Genomic DNA, 19,328 nt, shown 5'->3' on the forward strand with positions numbered 1-19,328 from the left:
TGTTCAACCAGCCAATCAGCACGCAGCGCTGCTCTGGAACGCCCCATATTTATGCCCACAGTCCAATCGGGAAGCGTCTCCCGCCGGACGCCATCTTGTGGGTTGATATTGGCGGGGGGGCGGGGCGTCCTGCTGCCTGCTGGTTGGAACCTGTTGCTTCGCAGTTCCGTGTTGTGCAATGGACGGGTGAGTTGTCTCCTCGACTGACGTTCGCGGCTCCGGTAAACGTAGCTCGTGGCCGATGTAGCCTCACCGGAGGCCGGTTAGCTGCACCTGTCCGGGTAATGTGTGTGTCGGGAGTCAGCGGCGGCTCGTGCGGCTCTGCTCCCCGTGAACTGGTGTTTGTGTCCGGGGCAGGAAGCTAACCTAGCGGAGTTAGCTGTAGCGTTAGCCTCGGGACGGGCCACTGTCTGTGGACCGAACTCCAGTAACTCGACCACCGGGCGGTGAGATGTGGCCGCACCGCGTGAACTGGAACATCTGGCACAGCTGCACAGATGTTTTTCAGTCGAGCTGGTCGATTGATCGCCTGGAGGAAGATTCACTTAGCTGCTTGATAACTTGTTGATGTTCTCACGCCCACCGCGGAGAACCACCGGAGGTCTCCTCCCTGGTCACAGGCCAGGTTCAGTTCACTGTGTTGTGGTTTCACGAGTCAAGTCGGTGCCGAACTGAAGACTGGTCCCCGGTGCTGTGACGCAATGAGTTATATGAATATGAAGCCGCAGTGGTGCTGATGTAATGAGGGTAGATCTGTAAAGTCACGTTTCTTCAATGGGAGTTCGCTGCGAGGCTCCGTCGGGCTGATGGTGAACGGATCGACTGGTTGTCGAGTGAACAACTTTACACTTGATATAAAAAAAGTTTATTGTGCTTCAGTTGAGTTGTGAAGTGTCTTGTTCTTGTAGGTTTGTGGTTTTGTCGATGAGTCAAAATGAATTCAGTTCAGCACAAAAGCCAAAGAATGGTGCAGTTTCGATGAATTATGATTATCATATTGATGAAACGTTGAACAGCCTTGTTGTGTATCAACCTGATGATGCTGCAGGTATTTTAAAGGTGCCTTGTAGCAGCTCTTCCTGTTGGTACATCACTAACATTAGCATTAGCAGCCGTTTAGCATGCTAAGCAGCTAGCTCAGGTGTCACTGTTGCCTGCTGGTCACATGTAGATTTAGTTTATTTGCGACTCTATGACATAGACAGAGTAACCCTAACCCTATGACTGTCCAGAGTTGGATCTGTTTATCTCTCTCTATCTAAAATGTTAGCTAACAGTAGGTGACCATCAGTATCGACACATTCCCATTTACAAACAATGGATGTGTCCTAATTCTGGCCCCGCCCCCTTCAGAGGCTACATTTGAAGACTAATTGTGTCACAGTGGAGTAACTCAGCTTTCCCATTTAGAAGGTTCATTCAGATGCGTCCTTCCGTCCCCAACAACCAAAGGATCCAATGGGTGATTCCTTCCCGACCCAACCTGTCCCAGGATTCATTGCACGCTGATGAACTACTTTCTTGTACTGTAGGTAACTGTAGCTCTGTTCCAAGGCAACGGCAGCAAGAGCGGAACTCACTGGTGATGACAAATAGGAAATTTGCCGTAGACCAGACTGTCTCATTTCAGTTTGGCCTTCATGGTTTACATGGCCAATGAAGACCACCACGTCCTCAGCAACTGTGCTGGCTGAGCTAAAAGCTAACTCTGGTCTTTGAGTCAACAGCTAACTCTGTTCTTTGAGCTAACAGCTAACTCTGGTCTTTGAGTCAACAGCTAACTCTGTTCTTTGAGCTAACAGCTAACTCTGGTCTTTGAGCTAACATCGACTGAAGCTCTTGGATGAAACCCTGTTTGGCGTCAGAGAAGCTGCGTTCAGGACCGTGAAGACGAGCGTGTCAGAGTAACGTCTGCTGAGTTGTTTGTGAAGCTGTTTGAGCTTTATATTGATGTGATGAAGTTAAAACTGACGAGTTCGTTTCCATTGATTTGTTAGTGGTCATTAATCTGTCAGCTTGTGTTTGCTCTCTGACTGAATGTACACGCTTATGTGTGTGTGTAAATATATATATATATATTTCCTGTGGGTGTTGGTTCTCCGTCAGGACTCATCGGTGCCCTGGAGCCACCATCTTGTTCTGGTGACGTCACGCGGAGTCAGATTCTGTGCAGTGGGGCAGAACGAAATGGGGAAAATATCGAATCGCGATTTTTTTTACAGATATTGCGATTGCGATTCGATTTGCGATTATAAGTAGCACGCACGAACACACACACACACACACACACACACACACACACACACACACACACACACACACACACTGACAGAGAGCTCCTCTTCATGTGTTGAAGAGGAGAAAGGGAGAGAGCTCTCTCTCTGGTAGCAGTCTGTCTCTTTAACAAGGGAATTGTCGTGGTGTTGAGACATTTTCATGCGGAGTAACAACTCTTGTGTGGTTCTGTGTTCGTCATTATGCCGATGGTACGGCCAACAACCTCGACACCACCGCGGTGGCTGTGGCGCTGTGTCAAGCGCTGATACAGGTTGGTGGTGTTTCCGCATGAAGTAGCAACGGTAGCATGGCACGTTCTGACGCTGTGCAGCATCCTCCTTTTTAAAACCAAAGAACTTCCACACAACCGGCGTGCTGCTCCTCTTCGACTTTAAAGTCTCCGCTGTATCAGTTTCCAACTGTTCTGTCGAGCTTGAGGACATTGCATAGCAGGTTAAAGTGCAGCGTGACTGCTGTTTTGTCTTTGCACCGAGCGCTCCACTCGCTCGCGTATCACATGACCCGTGTAATCACGCCCCTTGCGATTCGAAAATTGCGTTTTATCATATCGCGATATTATCGCAAATGCGATTAATCGTTCAGCCCTACTGTAGTGATTGTGGAGTAGAGCTGTGGTATCGAGGCCCCGGCCACACACAAGTCAGTGTCAGCTGTCAATCATGACGTCTCAGCCCCGTTTTTATATCATCAAATAACTAATGAGAAGAAAAGTGATCAGAAACATGAACACGTGACCAAACATATCTGATAAGTACGACCTCGCATGACATGGAGGGGGCAGGGCTTATGGCCTCTACCAGCCAGACACCAGGGGCGATAGTGATGTCGTCCATCTTTGTTTACAGTCTGTGGGTAGAATGCAGAGCGTCGTATGAATGATGATGAAAAATATGAATCACAGCATTTCCTAAAGGAACAGTGAACCAGTTTTGTCCTCTTCCTCTCTTCCTCCTCCTCTTCCTCTCCCTCCATCTCCTCAGATAAAACATCTTTAACCTCATTTAACTTTTTTTTGCTGATTTTGAGTTTTTTTTCTCTCTGCTGCTTCTAACACACTGTCTTGTCTTCACAGCAGTGTCCACCACGATATAACAGTTGGTACTAAGGTAGGCTCCTCCTCCTCTTCCTCCTCCTCCCTCTCTTCCTCTCTTCCTCCTGCTCGCACCCCCCCCCCCTCTGGCATCTGAGATCCGATCTGAAGTTTTCAGTCGTTGCTGACTTGTTTGTTTGATTGGCTCAACCTGCGGCAGTGAGTCTGAGGATAATCAGATGAGTGAGTTAAAGGAGCAGCCCACAGATTTGACATCGCTGCGACTTGAGCACATTTCATTCCTTCAAGTTTAAAGAGAAACAAATGGAAGGTTCAGTGCGGAGGTGACAGTGACCTCTAGTGGTGAGACCTCACGGTGCATTCAACTGTCGTCCTGTTTGTTCTGAGCCGTAACTGATGCAGGTCGGTGTTGTATTTCTGTCCATCTCATCTGTACCAGCAGCCGTCAGGCAGCAGCTACAGACCAGACTCAGGTTTCTGCTCCATTATTGATCAGGGGGATCAGGAAACAGCTGATCAGGTTCCTCACAGAGAAACTACTGAAAACACCAACAATGATCAACACTGATCAATACTGATCATCTACTGACGGAGCGATGTGTATTTCTGGGGCTGATATTAGAATATAAGATGATGTTTCTAGAACAGTGTCAGTTGTTAATGAGTCATGTCTGTAACAACTGATCATTATCTGAAACACGTTCAGACCTGATGTCGTATTTAACCACTGGCAATGTGCAGAACATGTGAAGACACAGGTCACATGACCACCCTGACCTGTGACATCACACTGACACTGATGATGTCATGTCTGTGTGTGTGTGTGTTATAGTGTTATGTGATCTCTGTTGTTGTATCTCCGTTGCAGAGAGGATCTGACGAGCTTTTCTCCAGCGTCTCCATTGGTCCATATATCATGAGCAACACAGGTGTGTGTGTGTAATCTGTTAAATATTTACTGTCTGTGACAATAATGTAAACCTCAGATTTAACATTTTACCACGTGAAGCAAAAAAACCTGGTGAAACATCTGGTCTTGTGATGTCATGTGTGGTCACACGCACACCCCTGAGTCTCTGATGTCCTCTCGTCTGTAGCCAATGGCAACGACAGCAAGAAGTTCAAAGGTGACCTCAGAGGTCCTGTTGTCCCGTCCAGGGTCCTTCACATCCGCAGGCTCCCCAACGACATCACCGAGGGTGAGGTCATCAGCCTGGGCCTGCCTTTCGGTGACATCACCAACTTGCTGATGCTCAAAGCCAAGAACCAGGTCAGAACCAGAACCAGAACCCGGTCTTTGACTGGCAGCAGAGTGTTTACAGAACGGTGCTGTTGCTCGGTCCTAACATGTCTCCTGTCTCCTGTCTCTTTGTCTCCTCTCCTCGTCAGGCCTTCCTGGAGATGGGTTCGGAGGATGTGGCTCAGAACATGGTGGGTTATTATTCCACCGTGATGCCCATCATCCGGAACCAGCCGGTCTACGTCCAGTTCTCCAACTACAAGGAGCTGAAGACGGATAACTCTCCCAACCAGGAGGTGAGGCACGCCCCTGTGAACAGCTGTTAGTGTCCCGCCACTGTTAGCAGCTGTAAGCGGCTTGCCACCATTGGCAGCTGTAGTATCTTTGACATTTGGCAGCTGTTAGCGTACGTCCTGCAACGTGTGATCCTCTGCCCCTCCCCTTCCTGTGTCAGCGGGCACAGGCGGCTCTTCGCGCCCTCGGTTCGTCTCACATGGACGCGGCGGTGGCTGTGGCGGCGCCCAGCGCGGTTCTGAGGGTGGTGGTGGAGAACCTGGTCTACCCCGTTGGCCTGGACGCCCTCTGCCAGGTGACATCAGCATGACATCACACACAAGTCCACAGGATGTGTTCAGGGACAGGAGAGAGTGTAGGACTCCAGAGAAGTGGATTCAAATGTTTGTGTTGCAGTAGCATGAGAACAATGTGAATTCTTCATGCTAAGCTAAGCGTCTGTGGTCCTCAGATCTTCTCGAAGTTCGGCACCGTGTTGAGGATCATCGTCTTCACTAAGAACAGTCAGTTCCAGGCTCTGCTGCAGTATCAGGACGGAGCGTCGGCCCAGGGAGCTAAACTGGTGAGCTAACACTGACACCGCTCGGCCTCTGAGCCAGAACCACAACAAGAACCAGAACCGTCTGTGAGCTGTTCCTGCGTCTGTGTTTCAGTCTCTGGATGGACAGAACATCTACAACGGCTGCTGCACCCTGAGGATCAACTTCTCCAAACTCACCAGCCTCAACGTCAAGTACAACAACGAGAAGAGCCGAGACTTCACCAGACCTGACCTGCCCACCGGGGACAGCATGGAGCACCCACACATGGCCTTCAGTGAGACCAGCAGAGACACAGTACTGACACAGGGACAGTACTGACAGTACAGACACAGAGACAGAAAAGATACAGAGACAGTACTGACACATCAACAGAAACACAGACACAGTACTGACACAGAAACAGTAAAGATACAGACGCAGTACAGATGCAGAAACAGTACAGACACAGACAGTACTGACACAGACACAGTTATGACACAGAGACATTAAAGATACAGACGCAGTACAGAAACAGTAAAGATACAGACGCAGAGACAGTAAAGACACAGAGACAGTAAAGATACAGACGCAGAGACAGTAAAGACACAGAGACAGTTAAGATACAGAGACAGTAAAGACACAGACGCAGAGACAGTAAAGACACAGAGACAGTAAAGATACAGACGCAGAGACAGTAAAGACACAGAGACAGTAAAGATACAGACGCAGAGACAGTAAAGATACAGAGACAGTAAAGATACAGACGCAGAGACAGTAAAGATACAGAGACAGTAAAGATACAGACGCAGAGACAGTAAAGATACAGAGACAGTAAAGACACAGAGACAGTAAAGATACAGACGCAGAGACAGTAAAGATACAGAGACAGTAAAGATACAGACGCAGAGACAGTAAAGACACAGAGACAGTAAAGATACAGAGACAGTAAAGATACAGAGACAGTAAAGACACAGAGACAGTAAAGATACAGACGCAGTACAGATGCAGAAACAGTACAGACACAGACAGTACTGACACAGACACAGTTATGACACAGAGACATTAAAGATACAGACGCAGTACAGAAACAGTAAAGATACAGACGCAGAGACAGTAAAGACACAGAGACAGTAAAGACACAGAGACAGTAAAGATACAGACGCAGAGACAGTAAAGACACAGAGACAGTTAAGATACAGAGACAGTAAAGACACAGAGACAGTTAAGATACAGAGACAGTAAAGACACAGAGACAGTTAAGATACAGAGACAGTAAAGACACAGAGACAGTTAAGATACAGAGACAGTAAAGACACAGACGCAGAGACAGTAAAGACACAGAGACAGTAAAGATACAGACGCAGAGACAGTAAAGACACAGAGACAGTTAAGATACAGAGACAGTAAAGACACAGACGCAGAGACAGTAAAGACACAGAGACAGTAAAGATACAGACGCAGAGACAGTAAAGACACAGAGACAGTAAAGATACAGACGCAGAGACAGTAAAGATACAGAGACAGTAAAGATACAGACGCAGAGACAGTAAAGACACAGAGACAGTAAAGATACAGAGACAGTAAAGACACAGAGACAGTAAAGATACAGAGACAGTAAAGATACAGACGCAGAGACAGTAAAGACACAGAGACAGTAAAGACACAGAGACAGTAAAGACACAGAGACAGTAAAGACACAGAGACAGTAAAGATACAGAGACAGTAAAGATACAGAGACAGTAAAGACACAGAGACAGTAAAGATACAGACGCAGAGACAGTAAAGACACAGAGACAGTAAAGACACAGAGACAGTAAAGACACAGAGACAGTAAAGATACAGAGACAGTAAAGATACAGATGCAGAGACAGTAAAGACACAGAGACAGTAAAGATACAGAGACTGTAAAGACACAGAGACAGTAAAGATACAGACGCAGCACAGACGCAGCCCTCACCTCTCTCTGCTCTGCAGCTCCAGGGATCATCTCAGCTGCTCCGTATCCTGGAGCGACTCACTTCCCTCCGACCTTCACCCTCCAACCTGCAGGTGAGTCACTGACACACGCTGTGTAGCAATGCATGATGGGAACTGTAGTTCCAAAACTGAACCAGAGAGAGTGAAACAACGATGTCATTATCATATTATTACAATATTATCATAATATTATAATATTACAGTGAGATGATTAAAACAGTAGGTTCTTGGTGTGTGAGTGGTTCATCACATATATGTAGGATCAGGTCTACACTCATCCAGATCAGTCTTGGTGGGTCTCTGTAGACCAACTCCGGTCTCCTGCAGTTCTTGGTCGTGTTGACTCCTCCCACTTCTCTCAGTCTCCTCCCACTATCCAGGCCTGACGGTCCCGTCGCTGCCCGGAGCCCTGACCTCTCTGACCCTGTCAGGGGCCTCGAGGCTCGGTTTCCCCCCGATGTCTGCAGGTCACAGTGTCCTGCTGGTCAGCAACCTGAACCCTGAGGTGAGTGTATATAAAAGATGATCAGTGACTGTATATAAAAACAATCAGTGACTTTATATAAAGACGATCACTGACTGTATATAAAGACCATCACTGACTGTATATATCAGATTTTTATCATATTATATCATCTAATAAACCAGACTGATCAGAACTAAAATTATGTTTTATTTAACATCGACTTCATGGCTTCACTTTCGGGATCGTCATGTCGTCCAACTTTATTCAGTTCCAGTTCCTGTGTTATGTCACACTGTGTGACGTCACACTGACATGTCCAGGTCCTGATGCAGCGTGATGATTGGCTCTCCTTCATGATGTCATTACTGTGTTTCTTTCCTCTGTCAAACAGTAAATGTTTTGTTCTCACGTTTTTTTCCCTTTTGTAACACACACACACACACACACACACACACACACACACACACACACACACACACACACACACACACACACACACTGACCTCGTGTGAACTCCTGATTGACCCGTCATCTGTCTCTTTTTGTTTCTTTGATTTGTTGCCATGGAAACGCGTGCCCCCTCCTCCTGTCCTTCCTGTCTCAGAGAGTCACACCACACTGCCTCTTTGTTCTCTTCGGTACGTTGATTTAAAGTTTCTCTGTTAAACTGTTTGATGTTGATCTGAGTTCAAACACAATACAGTATCTGCACCTGACGTGACCTCCGCCTTTCCAATAGAATCCAGTCACTGGAGGCAGAAGGTCGAAAAAGATGTAATATGAATTATTGGATTATTTGTATTATGCGTACGTAAGATAATCATCTACGATGGTGCCGCCATCACTTCTCCTGCCGTGACGTCATCAGTGACTGGACGCCAACCAGAGGTTCTCGACAGTCTGAGCTCAGTGCTGCACCCTGGTGGAGACCTTTAGGAACATGTAGTCCGGCCCCCCGTCCCCTAGAACCTGAGGTTTTATGTTTTATGGTCGTTGCTGCAGCAATGAGACTCGAACAGCTGCAATTATTGTGTTTCATCTTTTTTCAGTGAGTTTGAATGTTGGGTTTCTTTCAGTTTGCATGTCCTCAATCAGCTGCACACTCTCATCATTCATAGCTCCTACACCATGTGATCTGCAATTTTTGCTTTTCTCTGAGCCTGAACTGCTTCACTGCGTCTCCACTGGAGCATTCACTGATTAGTTAGTTAGTTAACACACATCAACACACAGTAACACACAGTAACACACATGCGTTTTCGGCTCAGTCCTGGTTCTGTAAATCACAAACAACACAAATGGTGCAGACTGCACCAACAACACTGAGTGCACTTTGTAAACACGTGGTGGCAGGGGGCGCTGCAACTCAGCGGTTTTGGCTTTGTGGTTTGTCTCCCACACCGAGGACCCAATAAAGAGAGAGAGACAAGCTCTCTCCAAAACCACTGACTGCCCTTTTAACCTACAGTAACTGGTCCTGTAGGTTGTGTAATGAGATTCAGCAGGTTTTAGTCAGACAGAGTCTCAGTCGACAGCTGTTACATTGTGTGCAGGTGATTATATTTGTGTCTTTGTTGAACCTGTTGTGTTTGTGTGTTCAGGTGTTTATGGTGATGTGATGAGAGTGAAGATCCTGTTCAATAAGAAGGAAAACTCTCTGGTCCAGATGTCCGACAGCACACAGGCTCAGCTCGGTAACAACCTTCACTGCTTCATCACTTCTTCTTCTTGGCTCAAACTGCAGTGAACGTAGTGAGATCCGGTCCTGTAGCCTGAGAACATGTCAACACTTTGACATACTGGAAAGTCCCATAAGTAAAATGTGACTTGAACCATATTGTTGTTTTGCGAGTGCTGCTCTGTAACTTCTCTGCTGTAGCAGTTTTCTGATGATTGTTCCTCGTTCGCAGCTATGAGTCACCTGAACGGCCAGCGGCTGCACGGGAAGCCTCTGCGCATCACGCTGTCCAAACACGCCAACGTCCAGCTTCCCCGTGAAGGGCACGAGGACCAGGGCCTGACCAAAGACTTCAGCAACTCCCCCCTGCACCGCTTCAAGAAGCCTGGCTCCAAAAACTACTCCAACATCTTCCCACCTTCTGCCACCCTCCACCTCTCCAACATCCCGTAAGTCCTTCAACTGTTTCAACACTCGGACCAGAGGGACGCACCTGCAGCATTTCATCAAATCTGATCTGTTTTGGTTTTCAGCCCGTCTGTAGTCGAAGATGACCTCAAGATGCTGTTCTCCAGCTCAGGATCCCTGGTCCAGGCCTTCAAGTTCTTCCAGTAAGTCCTTCAGTCGTTTCCCAAAGACCTCACCCTGAAACCTTCACCTTCACCCTGAAACCTTCACCTTCACTCTGAAACCTTCACCTTCACCCTGAAACCTTCACCTTCACCCTGAAACCTTCACCTTCACCCTGAAACCTTCACCTACACCCTGAAACCGTCACCCTCACCCTTCACCTTCACCCTGAAACCTTCACCTTCACTCTGAAACCTTCACCTTCACCCTGAAACCTTCACCTTCACCCTGAAACCTTCACCTTCACTCTGAAACCTTCACCTTCACCCTGAAACCTTCACCTTCACCCTGAAACCTTCACCTTCACCCTGAAACCTTCACCTTCACCCTGAAACCCTCACCTTCACCCTGAAACCGTCACCCTCACCCTTCACCTTCACCCTGAAACCTTCACCTTCACCTTCACCCTGAAACCCTCACCTTCACCCTGAAACCTTCACCTTCACCTTCACCCTGAAACCCTCACCTTCACCCTGAAACCGTCACCCTCACCCTTCACCTTCACCCTGAAACCTTCACCTTCACCTTCACCCTGAAACCTTCACCCTCACCCTGAAACCTTCACCTTCACCCTGAAACCTTCACCTTCACCCTGAAACCGTCACCCTCACCCTTCACCTTCACCCTGAAACCTTCACCTTCACCTTCACCCTGAAACCTTCACCTTCACCTTCACCCTGAAACCTTCACCTTCACCCTGAAACCTTCACCCTCACCCTGAAACCTTCACCTTCACCCTGAAACCTTCACCTTCACTCTGAAACCTTCACCTTCACCCTGAAACCTTCACCTTCACCCTGAAACCTTCACCTTCACCTTCACCCTGAAACCTTTACCTTCACCCTGAAACCCTCACCTTCACCTTCACCCTGAAACCTTCACCTTCACCCTGAAACCGTCACCCTCACCCTTCACCTTCACCCTGAAACCTTCACCTTCACCTTCACCCTGAAACCTTCACCCTCACCCTGAAACCTTCACCTTCACCCTGAAACCTTCACCCTCACCCTGAAACCTTCACCTTCACCGTGAAACCTTCACCCTCACCCTGAAACCTTCACCTTCACCCTGAAACCTTCACCCTCACCCTGAAACCTTCACCTTCACCCTGAAACCTTCACCCTCACCCTGAAACCTTCACCCTGAAACCTTCACCCTGAAACCCTCACCTTCACCCTGAAACCCTCACCTTCACCTTCACCCTGAAACCTTCACCTTCACCCTGAAACCCTCACCTTCACCCTGAAACCTTCACCTTCACCCTGAAACCTTCACCTTCACCCTGAAACCTTCACCTTCACCCTGAAACCCTCACCCTCACCCTGAAACCTTCACCCTCACCCTGAAACCTTCACCCTCACCCTGAAACCTTCACCTTCACCTTCACCCTGAAACCCTCACCTTCACCTTCACCCTGAAACCTTCACCTACACCCTGAAACCTTCACCCTCACCCTCACCCTTCACCCTTCACCTTCACCCTGAAACCTTCACCCTCACCCTGAAACCTTCACCCTGAAACTTTCACCGTCTCCCTGAAACCTTCACCTCCACCCTGAAACCTTCACCCTGAAACCTTCACCCTCACCCTGAAACCTTCACCCTGAAACCTTCACCCTCACCCTGAAACCTTCACCCTGAAACCTTCACCTTCACCCTGAAACCTTCACCCTCACCCTGAAACCTTCACCCTCACCCTGAAACCTTCACCTTCACCCTGAAACCTTCACCTTCACCCTGAAACCTTCACCTTCACCCTGAAGCTCTTATCTTCTCTTCAGAAGATTCTTCCTCTGTTTGCTGTTCTCGTCTCCAAACTCTCGTATTCCTCTCTCTCGCTCACTATCTTAATTTGGCCTTGGTGTCCCTGTACCTGTACCTGTACCCCTGTCCTGAAGCCTGAAGAGCCCATCCAAACCCTGAGATTGACGTTAAGCCCCTGAAACCTAACCACGGCACCGTCTAGATTTAAGCCTCAAGAACCTTCTTCTGGTCTCTCCTTTAGGAAGGACCATAAGATGGCTCTGATCCAGATGGGCTCCGTGGAGGAGGCCATTGAGTCACTGATCGAGTTCCACAACCACGACCTGGGAGAGAATCACCACCTCCGAGTCTCCTTCTCAAAGTCGTCCATCTGAGCCTCGGACTTCACCGTCTGGGTCGGACCTGATGAAGTCCACTACACTCCGATCATTCCAACACAAGTCTGCTCAAACCACCGTGGACTCTGGTGTGATGTTAAATTATTTTCAGGTTCTTTGCCTTCAAAGAGGATCAGGGTCTCTGGAGAACCAACGACAGTTCTGAGATCAGGACTCTTCTCGCCTTGTTGTGAACTTGTTACCTGTAGCCACTCTTGCCTTTTGACCTTACTCTCAGAATTTGGGATTAAAGTCGGGATTAATTTATTTCTCCAGAATTTAGATTTAGATTCTTTGAATTTGGACAGAATTCTGCCTCTGATCTCAGTCCAGGTTCCGTGGCCCTGCTCCTCTTCGGTGGTTTACCCCTTCGACCAACACTTGTGTCTTTAACGTACCGGGTTGATCTGAGACCAGGCCTCGAACTCCAGACGACCCCTGTGCCTTATTCACAGTGATCTCCCATCATGCCTCTGTAGATCGACCAAGAGCAGGTTTACTGTTGCTGTATTACACATGTATCCATATGTAGGTGTATTTTACTGGTGTTGTTTTTGTACTGTAGCGGTTTGTTGGGTTTTTAGACTGAGATGAAATTCTTTTCTTTTCCTTTTTGATTTCTTTATTTCCACGTATGCAATCATGTTTTATTCAGATGAGATATTGTAGCGACATGTTTAATCATTCCTGAGTTTGTTCTGGGTGTCGGTAGATCGGAGGCTCTTCTCTCCGCTCCGTGGCCTTTGACCTTGTTTTCTCTTTCTCGTGTTCCGTTGGTTTGTGAGTTGCGACGTTGCCTCGTCTCGTCTGTTGCGACGTTGCCTCGTCTCGTCTGTTGCGACGTTGCCTCGTCTCGTCTGTTGCGACGTTGCGTGGCCTCTGAACGGTTTTATTTATACGTTTGTGATCCACTACAGCTGAAACCAAATACTCCTGTAGATGTAAACTGACTCGCCACCTCAGGTTCATGGTTTAATAAAGGTTTCATCCGTCTCTGTGGATTCAACCCGACGGGGCGACTTCATGTCTGTTGACGAGCGGTGGTTTTCCGTGGCATGCCTTCGTCTGGCGTTAACTCCTCGTGACTGTGAGTCTGAACGTTAGTCCGTCGACATTCCAGCTGCTCAGACGTGACGGAGCGGTTCAAGGTCGCGGTGCATTCAGGACACCTAGGAGATTGGGTGGATGAATTTGACACAAAGAAAGAAAAAGTCAAAATGTTTCTCAGTCCAGTGTCTTTGTACAGGTCAGTTGTGCCTGTTCAAGCGAAATATCCCACAATGCACTGCACTTCAGGCCCTTGTTCCAGAGGGAGGTTGATGATATCGATGTGAGTCTCTGATTGGACAGATTATTTGATTTAGTTTTAATCCTCCGCAGATCAACGAGCTCTGATCTCGTCTCTGATGTGAACCAACGACAAGACGCAGTTACCGTGGTAACAGTCACCACAGCGTTGTCCTCTGTAAACGGTGACGTCGTCTGACACATTTATCATGAACAGTAACATGCTGATGAACCTGGTTTCTCCAAGGGGACTTGAATGCATCACGACCCTTCAGGTGAGTTGGGTGAGGTGGGAGGGGGCAGTCAGGGGGAGGGGCTTAAAGTGAACATACGTTTTCTACCAGACATGGTTTTATATCTGATGAAACGTTTATTTTCATGAAAGATTCTGAGCCTCAAAGAAAAAAACATTAAATATCACTTTTTATCTAAACTTCACATCTGTGTGTGTCTGTCATCCTGGAGATGGTCAAAATTGTCCTGATGGTCAAGATAACTGTCTGGTAAAGATTTATAATAATTCAGACTAAATGTTGTTTGACCTGGTCGACAGACGATCGGTGACTATATAAAGACGATCACTGACTATATAAAGACGATCACTGACTGTATATAAAGACGATCAGTGACTGAATATAAAGACGATCAGTGACTGTATATAAAGACGATCACTGACTGTATATAAAGACGATCAGTGACTATATACAAAGACGATCAGTGACTGAATATAAAGACGATCAGTGACTGTATATAAAGACGATCAGTGACTGTATATAAAGACGATCACTGACTGTATATGAAGACGATTACTGACTGTATATAAAGACGATCACTGACTGTATATGAAGACGATCAGTGACTGTATATAAAGACGATCACTGACTGTATATAAAGATGATCAGTGACTGTATATAAAGACGATCACTGACTGTATATAAAGACGATCAGTGACTGTATATGAAGACGATCAGTGACTGTATATAAAGACGATCAGTGACTGTACATAAAGACGATCACTGACTGTATATAAAGACGATCACTGACTGTATATAAAGACGATCAGTGACTGTACATGAAGACGATCAGTGACTGTATATAAAGACGATCACTGACTGTATATGAAGACGATCACTGACTGTATATAAAGACGATCAGTGACTATATAAAGACGATCACTGACTGTATATGAAGACGATCACTGACTGTATATAAAGACGATCAGTGACTGAATATAAAGACGATCACTGACTGTATATAAAGACGATCACTGACTGTATATGTAGACGATCACTGACTGTATATAAAGACGATCACTGACTGTATATAAAGACGATCACTGACTGTATATAAAGACGATCACTGACTGTATATAAAGAATATAAAGACGATCAGTGACTGTATATAAAGACGATCAGTGACTGTATATAAGACGATCAGTGGCTGTATATAAAGACGATCACTGACTGTATATAAAGATGACGACACATCTCTCATCCAGAAATGAAACTAAAATTTCTGATATTCAGTGAACACATAATCCACTCATGTTCCCATTGAACAGCAGTTCAGACTCCGACCAGCAGGTGGAGACTCAGCACGTGTCTTTACCTGAACTCTTCTCTGATTGGTTAGTGTTCAACGACAGGAGGTGAAGGAAACACGTGAAGGCGTTAGGACATAAGGAGTTAGGACACAAGGATGTGACTGTTCTCACATTAAGCTTTTTTTAAACCAACTTTATTTATTACAGAAGTTTCGTACAGAGACGAACTCATCCACAGGTCATGTTTGCTGTTTGATGATGAAGATGAAGATGATGATGATGTGAAGAATGACTCCTGATTGGACAGATGTGACAACAAGTCAGTGCTGTAATGAATTGTGGGGAGACGTTTCCTCCTGAGGCGAGAGGAAGCTGATCAGAACCAGCAGGTGGCAGCAGACGCCAGAGTCAGGAAGACCAGAGACCACGACAGGCCCCAGACCTGAACCACGAGGACCAGACCTGAACCACGAGGACCAGACCATTAACCACGAGGCCCCGGACCTGAACCACGAGGACCAGACCTGAACCACGAGGCCCCGGACCTGAACCACCAGGCCCCAGACCTGAACCACCAGGCACCAGACCTGAACCACCAGGCCCCTGACCTGAACCACGAGGCCCCGGACCTGAACCACCAGGCACCAGACCTGAACCACCAGGCCCCTGACCTGAACCACCAGGCACCAGACCTGAACCACCAGGCCCCAGACCTGAACCACCAGGCACCAGACCTGAACCACCAGGCCCCTGACCTGAACCACGAGGCCCCGGACCTGAACCACGAGGCCCCGGACCTGAACCACGAGGCCCCAGACCTGAACCACCAGGCACAAGACATGAACCACGAGGCCCCGGACCTGAACCACGAGGACCAAACCTGAACCACGAGGACCAGACCTGAACCACGAGGACCAGACCTGAACCACGAGGCCCCAGACCTGAACCACGAGGACCAGACCTGAACCCCGAGGACCAGACCTGAACCACGAGGACCAGACCTGAACAAAGAGGCCCCGGACCTGAACCACGAGGACCAGACCTGAACCACGAGGCTCCGGACCTGAACCACCAGGCCCCAGACCTGAACCACGAGGACCAGACCTGAACCATGAGGACCAGACCTGAACCAAGAGGCCCCGTACCTGAACCACGAGGACCAGACCATTAACCACGAGGCCCCGGACCTGAACCACGAGGACCAGACCTGAACCACGAGGCCCCGGACCTGAACCACCAGGCCCCAGACCTGAACCACCAGGCACCAGACCTGAACCACCAGGCCCCTGACCTGAACCACGAGGCCCCGGACCTGAACCACCAGGCACCAGACCTGAACCACCAGGCCCCTGACCTGAACCACCAGGCACCAGACCTGAACCACCAGGCCCCAGACCTGAACCACCAGGCACCAGACCTGAACCACCAGGCCCCTGACCTGAACCACGAGGCCCCGGACCTGAACCACGAGGCCCCGGACCTGAACCACGAGGCCCCAGACCTGAACCACCAGGCACAAGACATGAACCACGAGGCCCCGGACCTGAACCACGAGGACCAAACCTGAACCACGAGGACCAGACCTGAACCACGAGGACCAGACCTGAACCACGAGGCCCCAGACCTGAACCACGAGGACCAGACCTGAACCCCGAGGACCAGACCTGAACCACGAGGACCAGACCTGAACAAAGAGGCCCCGGACCTGAACCACGAGGACCAGACCTGAACCACGAGGCTCCGGACCTGAACCACCAGGCCCCAGACCTGAACCACGAGGACCAGACCTGAACCATGAGGACCAGACCTGAACCAAGAGGCCCCGTACCTGAACCACGAGGACCAGACCATTAACCACGAGGCCCCGGACCTGAACCACGAGGACCAGACCTGAACCACGAGGCCCCGGACCTGAACCACCAGGCCCCAGACCTGAACCACCAGGCACCAGACCTGAACCACCAGGCCCCTGACCTGAACCACGAGGCCCCGGACCTGAACCACCAGGCACCAGACCTGAACCACCAGGCCCCTGACCTGAACCCCCAGGCACCAGACCTGAACCACCAGGCCCCTGACCTGAACCACGAGGCCCCGGACCTGAACCACGAGGCCCCGGACCTGAACCACGAGGCCCCAGACCTGAACCACCAGGCACAAGACATGAACCACGAGGCCCCGGACCTGAACCACGAGGACCAAACCTGAACCACGGGGCACAAGACGTGAACCACCAGATTTGAAGTTGCAGAAGCCTCAGTGTGTTTGAACCTGAGACTCTGACAGAAGATTTTCTGAGACGACGATCAAAGATCTGATTCTCAGTCTGCTGTCGGGGGGGGGGGGGGGGGGGGGGGGGGAGTGAAGCGTTAACTTTCACATTCAGTCCTGAGGAAATGACAAGAGAAGATCTGAGGCTGAACAGACTGAAGAAGTTCATATCCGTGTCCACACACACACACACACACACACATCGACCAACAAAGACGGATTGTGGGAAAGAAAAGCTTCGGCACGGCAGCTTGATCTCAGACAGATCTGAGAAGAGAAGGCGTGAACATAATCCTCTAACACACACACACACACACACACACACACACACACACACACACACACACACACACACAGTGTCAGTGACACCTGGTGACATCACAGTCACATGATGGAGTCTCCAGCAGCTACGTGTTACGACCTTCAGGGGTCAGAGGTCAGCGTTGAAGGGGTAAGTATGTCAAGTTTGTAGGTGAGGTCGAATCGTCCTTCCTCCTCTTCCTCCTCTTCATCTTCTTCCTCTTCTTCAGATTGAATTGTTAAGGTTCGTTCATGGCGCGTCACGTTAAATATCGCCGGGCAATGAATTGTGGGTCTGTTCCTCCTTTCCTCTCAAAGGAAGCTCCAGTGTGTCCTCTGCTAAAGGAGATAGGAAAGGAAACATTGAAGCTCCTTTACTAAGCACTAAGAGAATCTGAACATCATCAGGTGATGAGGAAACACAGGTCACATCAAGATTCAGGAAACTTCCTAACAGATTTGACCTCAGCTGATCACTGACTGTATATAAAGACGATCACTGACTGTATATGAAGACGATCACTGACTGTATATAAAGACGATCACTGACTGTATATGAAGACGATCACTGACTGTATATAAAGACGATCACTGACTGTATATAAAGACGATCAGTGACTGTATATAAAGACGATCACTGACTGTATATGAAGACGAACAGAGACTGTATATAAAGACGATCAGTGACTGTATATAAAGACGATCAGTGACTGTATATAAAGACGATCAGTGACTGTATATAAAGACGATCACTGACTGTATATGAAGACGATCACTGACTGTATATAAAGACGATCACTGACTGTATATAAAGACGATCAGTGACTGTATATAAAGACGATCACTGACTGTATATGAAGACAGATCACTGACTGTTTTGAAGACGATCACTGACTGTATATAAAGACGAACAGAGACTGTATATAAAGACGATCAGTGACTGTATATAAAGACGATCAGTGACTGTATATAAAGACGATCACTGACTGTATATAAAGACGAACAGAGACTGTATATAAAGACGATCAGTGACTGTATATAAAGACGATCACTGACTGTATATAAAGACGATCACTGACTGTATATAAAGACGAACAGAGACTGTATATAAAGACGATCAGTGACTGTATATAAAGACCATCAGTGACTGTATATAAAGACGATCACTGACTGTATATAAAGACGAACAGAGACTGTATATCAAGACGATCACTGACTGTATATAAAGACGATCACTGACTGTATATGAAGACGATCACTGACTGTATATAAAGACGATCAGTGACTGTATATAAAGACGATCAGTGACTGTATATAAAGACCATCAGTGACTGTATATAAAGACCATCAGTGACTGTATATGAAGACGATCACTGACTGTATATAAAGACGATCAGTGACTGTATATAAAGACGATCAGTGACTGTATATAAAGACGATCAGTGACTGTATATAAAGACGATCACTGACTGTATATAAAGACGATCACTGACTGTATATAAAGACTAACAGAGACTGTATATAAAGACGATCACTGACTGTATATAAAGACGATCACTGACTGTATATGAAGACGATCACTGACTGTATATAAAGACGATCACTGACTGTATATAAAGACGATCAGTGACT

The 19,328-nt window shown here is 47.9% G+C and overlaps 1 protein-coding gene across 3 annotated transcripts; it reads left to right on the top strand.

Moving 5' to 3' along the window:
* Positions 1-119: 119 nt before the first annotated feature.
* On the top strand, positions 120-13,288 carry ptbp1b (polypyrimidine tract binding protein 1b). 3 transcript variants are annotated; one of them, XM_035647364.2, is made up of 15 exons: positions 172-186; positions 3,371-3,404; positions 4,218-4,278; positions 4,447-4,619; positions 4,739-4,885; positions 5,044-5,178; positions 5,335-5,445; positions 5,537-5,699; positions 7,379-7,453; positions 7,744-7,886; positions 8,452-8,485; positions 9,449-9,541; positions 9,758-9,974; positions 10,059-10,136; positions 12,160-13,288. In XM_035647364.2, the coding sequence occupies exons 1-15, from the start codon at positions 179-181 to the stop codon at positions 12,290-12,292; spliced, it is 1,605 nt and encodes a 534-aa protein (XP_035503257.2). In that variant the 5' UTR covers positions 172-178; the 3' UTR covers positions 12,293-13,288. The 3 variants fall into 3 exon arrangements, with proteins under 3 accessions (XP_047192543.1, XP_035503257.2, XP_047192544.1); XM_047336588.1 differs by lacking the exon at positions 172-186 and adding an exon at positions 207-281; XM_047336587.1 differs by lacking the exon at positions 3,371-3,404 and having other exon boundaries at positions 120-186.
* The last annotated feature ends 6,040 nt before the right edge of the window (positions 13,289-19,328 follow it).

The sequence above is a fragment of the Scophthalmus maximus genome, chromosome 13, assembly GCF_022379125.1.
Source record: "Scophthalmus maximus strain ysfricsl-2021 chromosome 13, ASM2237912v1, whole genome shotgun sequence".
Classification (NCBI taxonomy): domain Eukaryota; kingdom Metazoa; phylum Chordata; class Actinopteri; order Pleuronectiformes; family Scophthalmidae; genus Scophthalmus; species Scophthalmus maximus.

Bases quoted from the DNA above. Each gene is read 5' to 3' on its own strand.
- ptbp1b (XM_035647364.2), top strand. The intron at 4,886-5,043 runs GTGAGGCACGCC...TTCCTGTGTCAG, and splicing joins ATAACTCTCCCAACCAGGAG to CGGGCACAGGCGGCTCTTCG. The intron at 8,486-9,448 runs GTACGTTGATTT...TTGTGTGTTCAG, and splicing joins CTGCCTCTTTGTTCTCTTCG to GTGTTTATGGTGATGTGATG.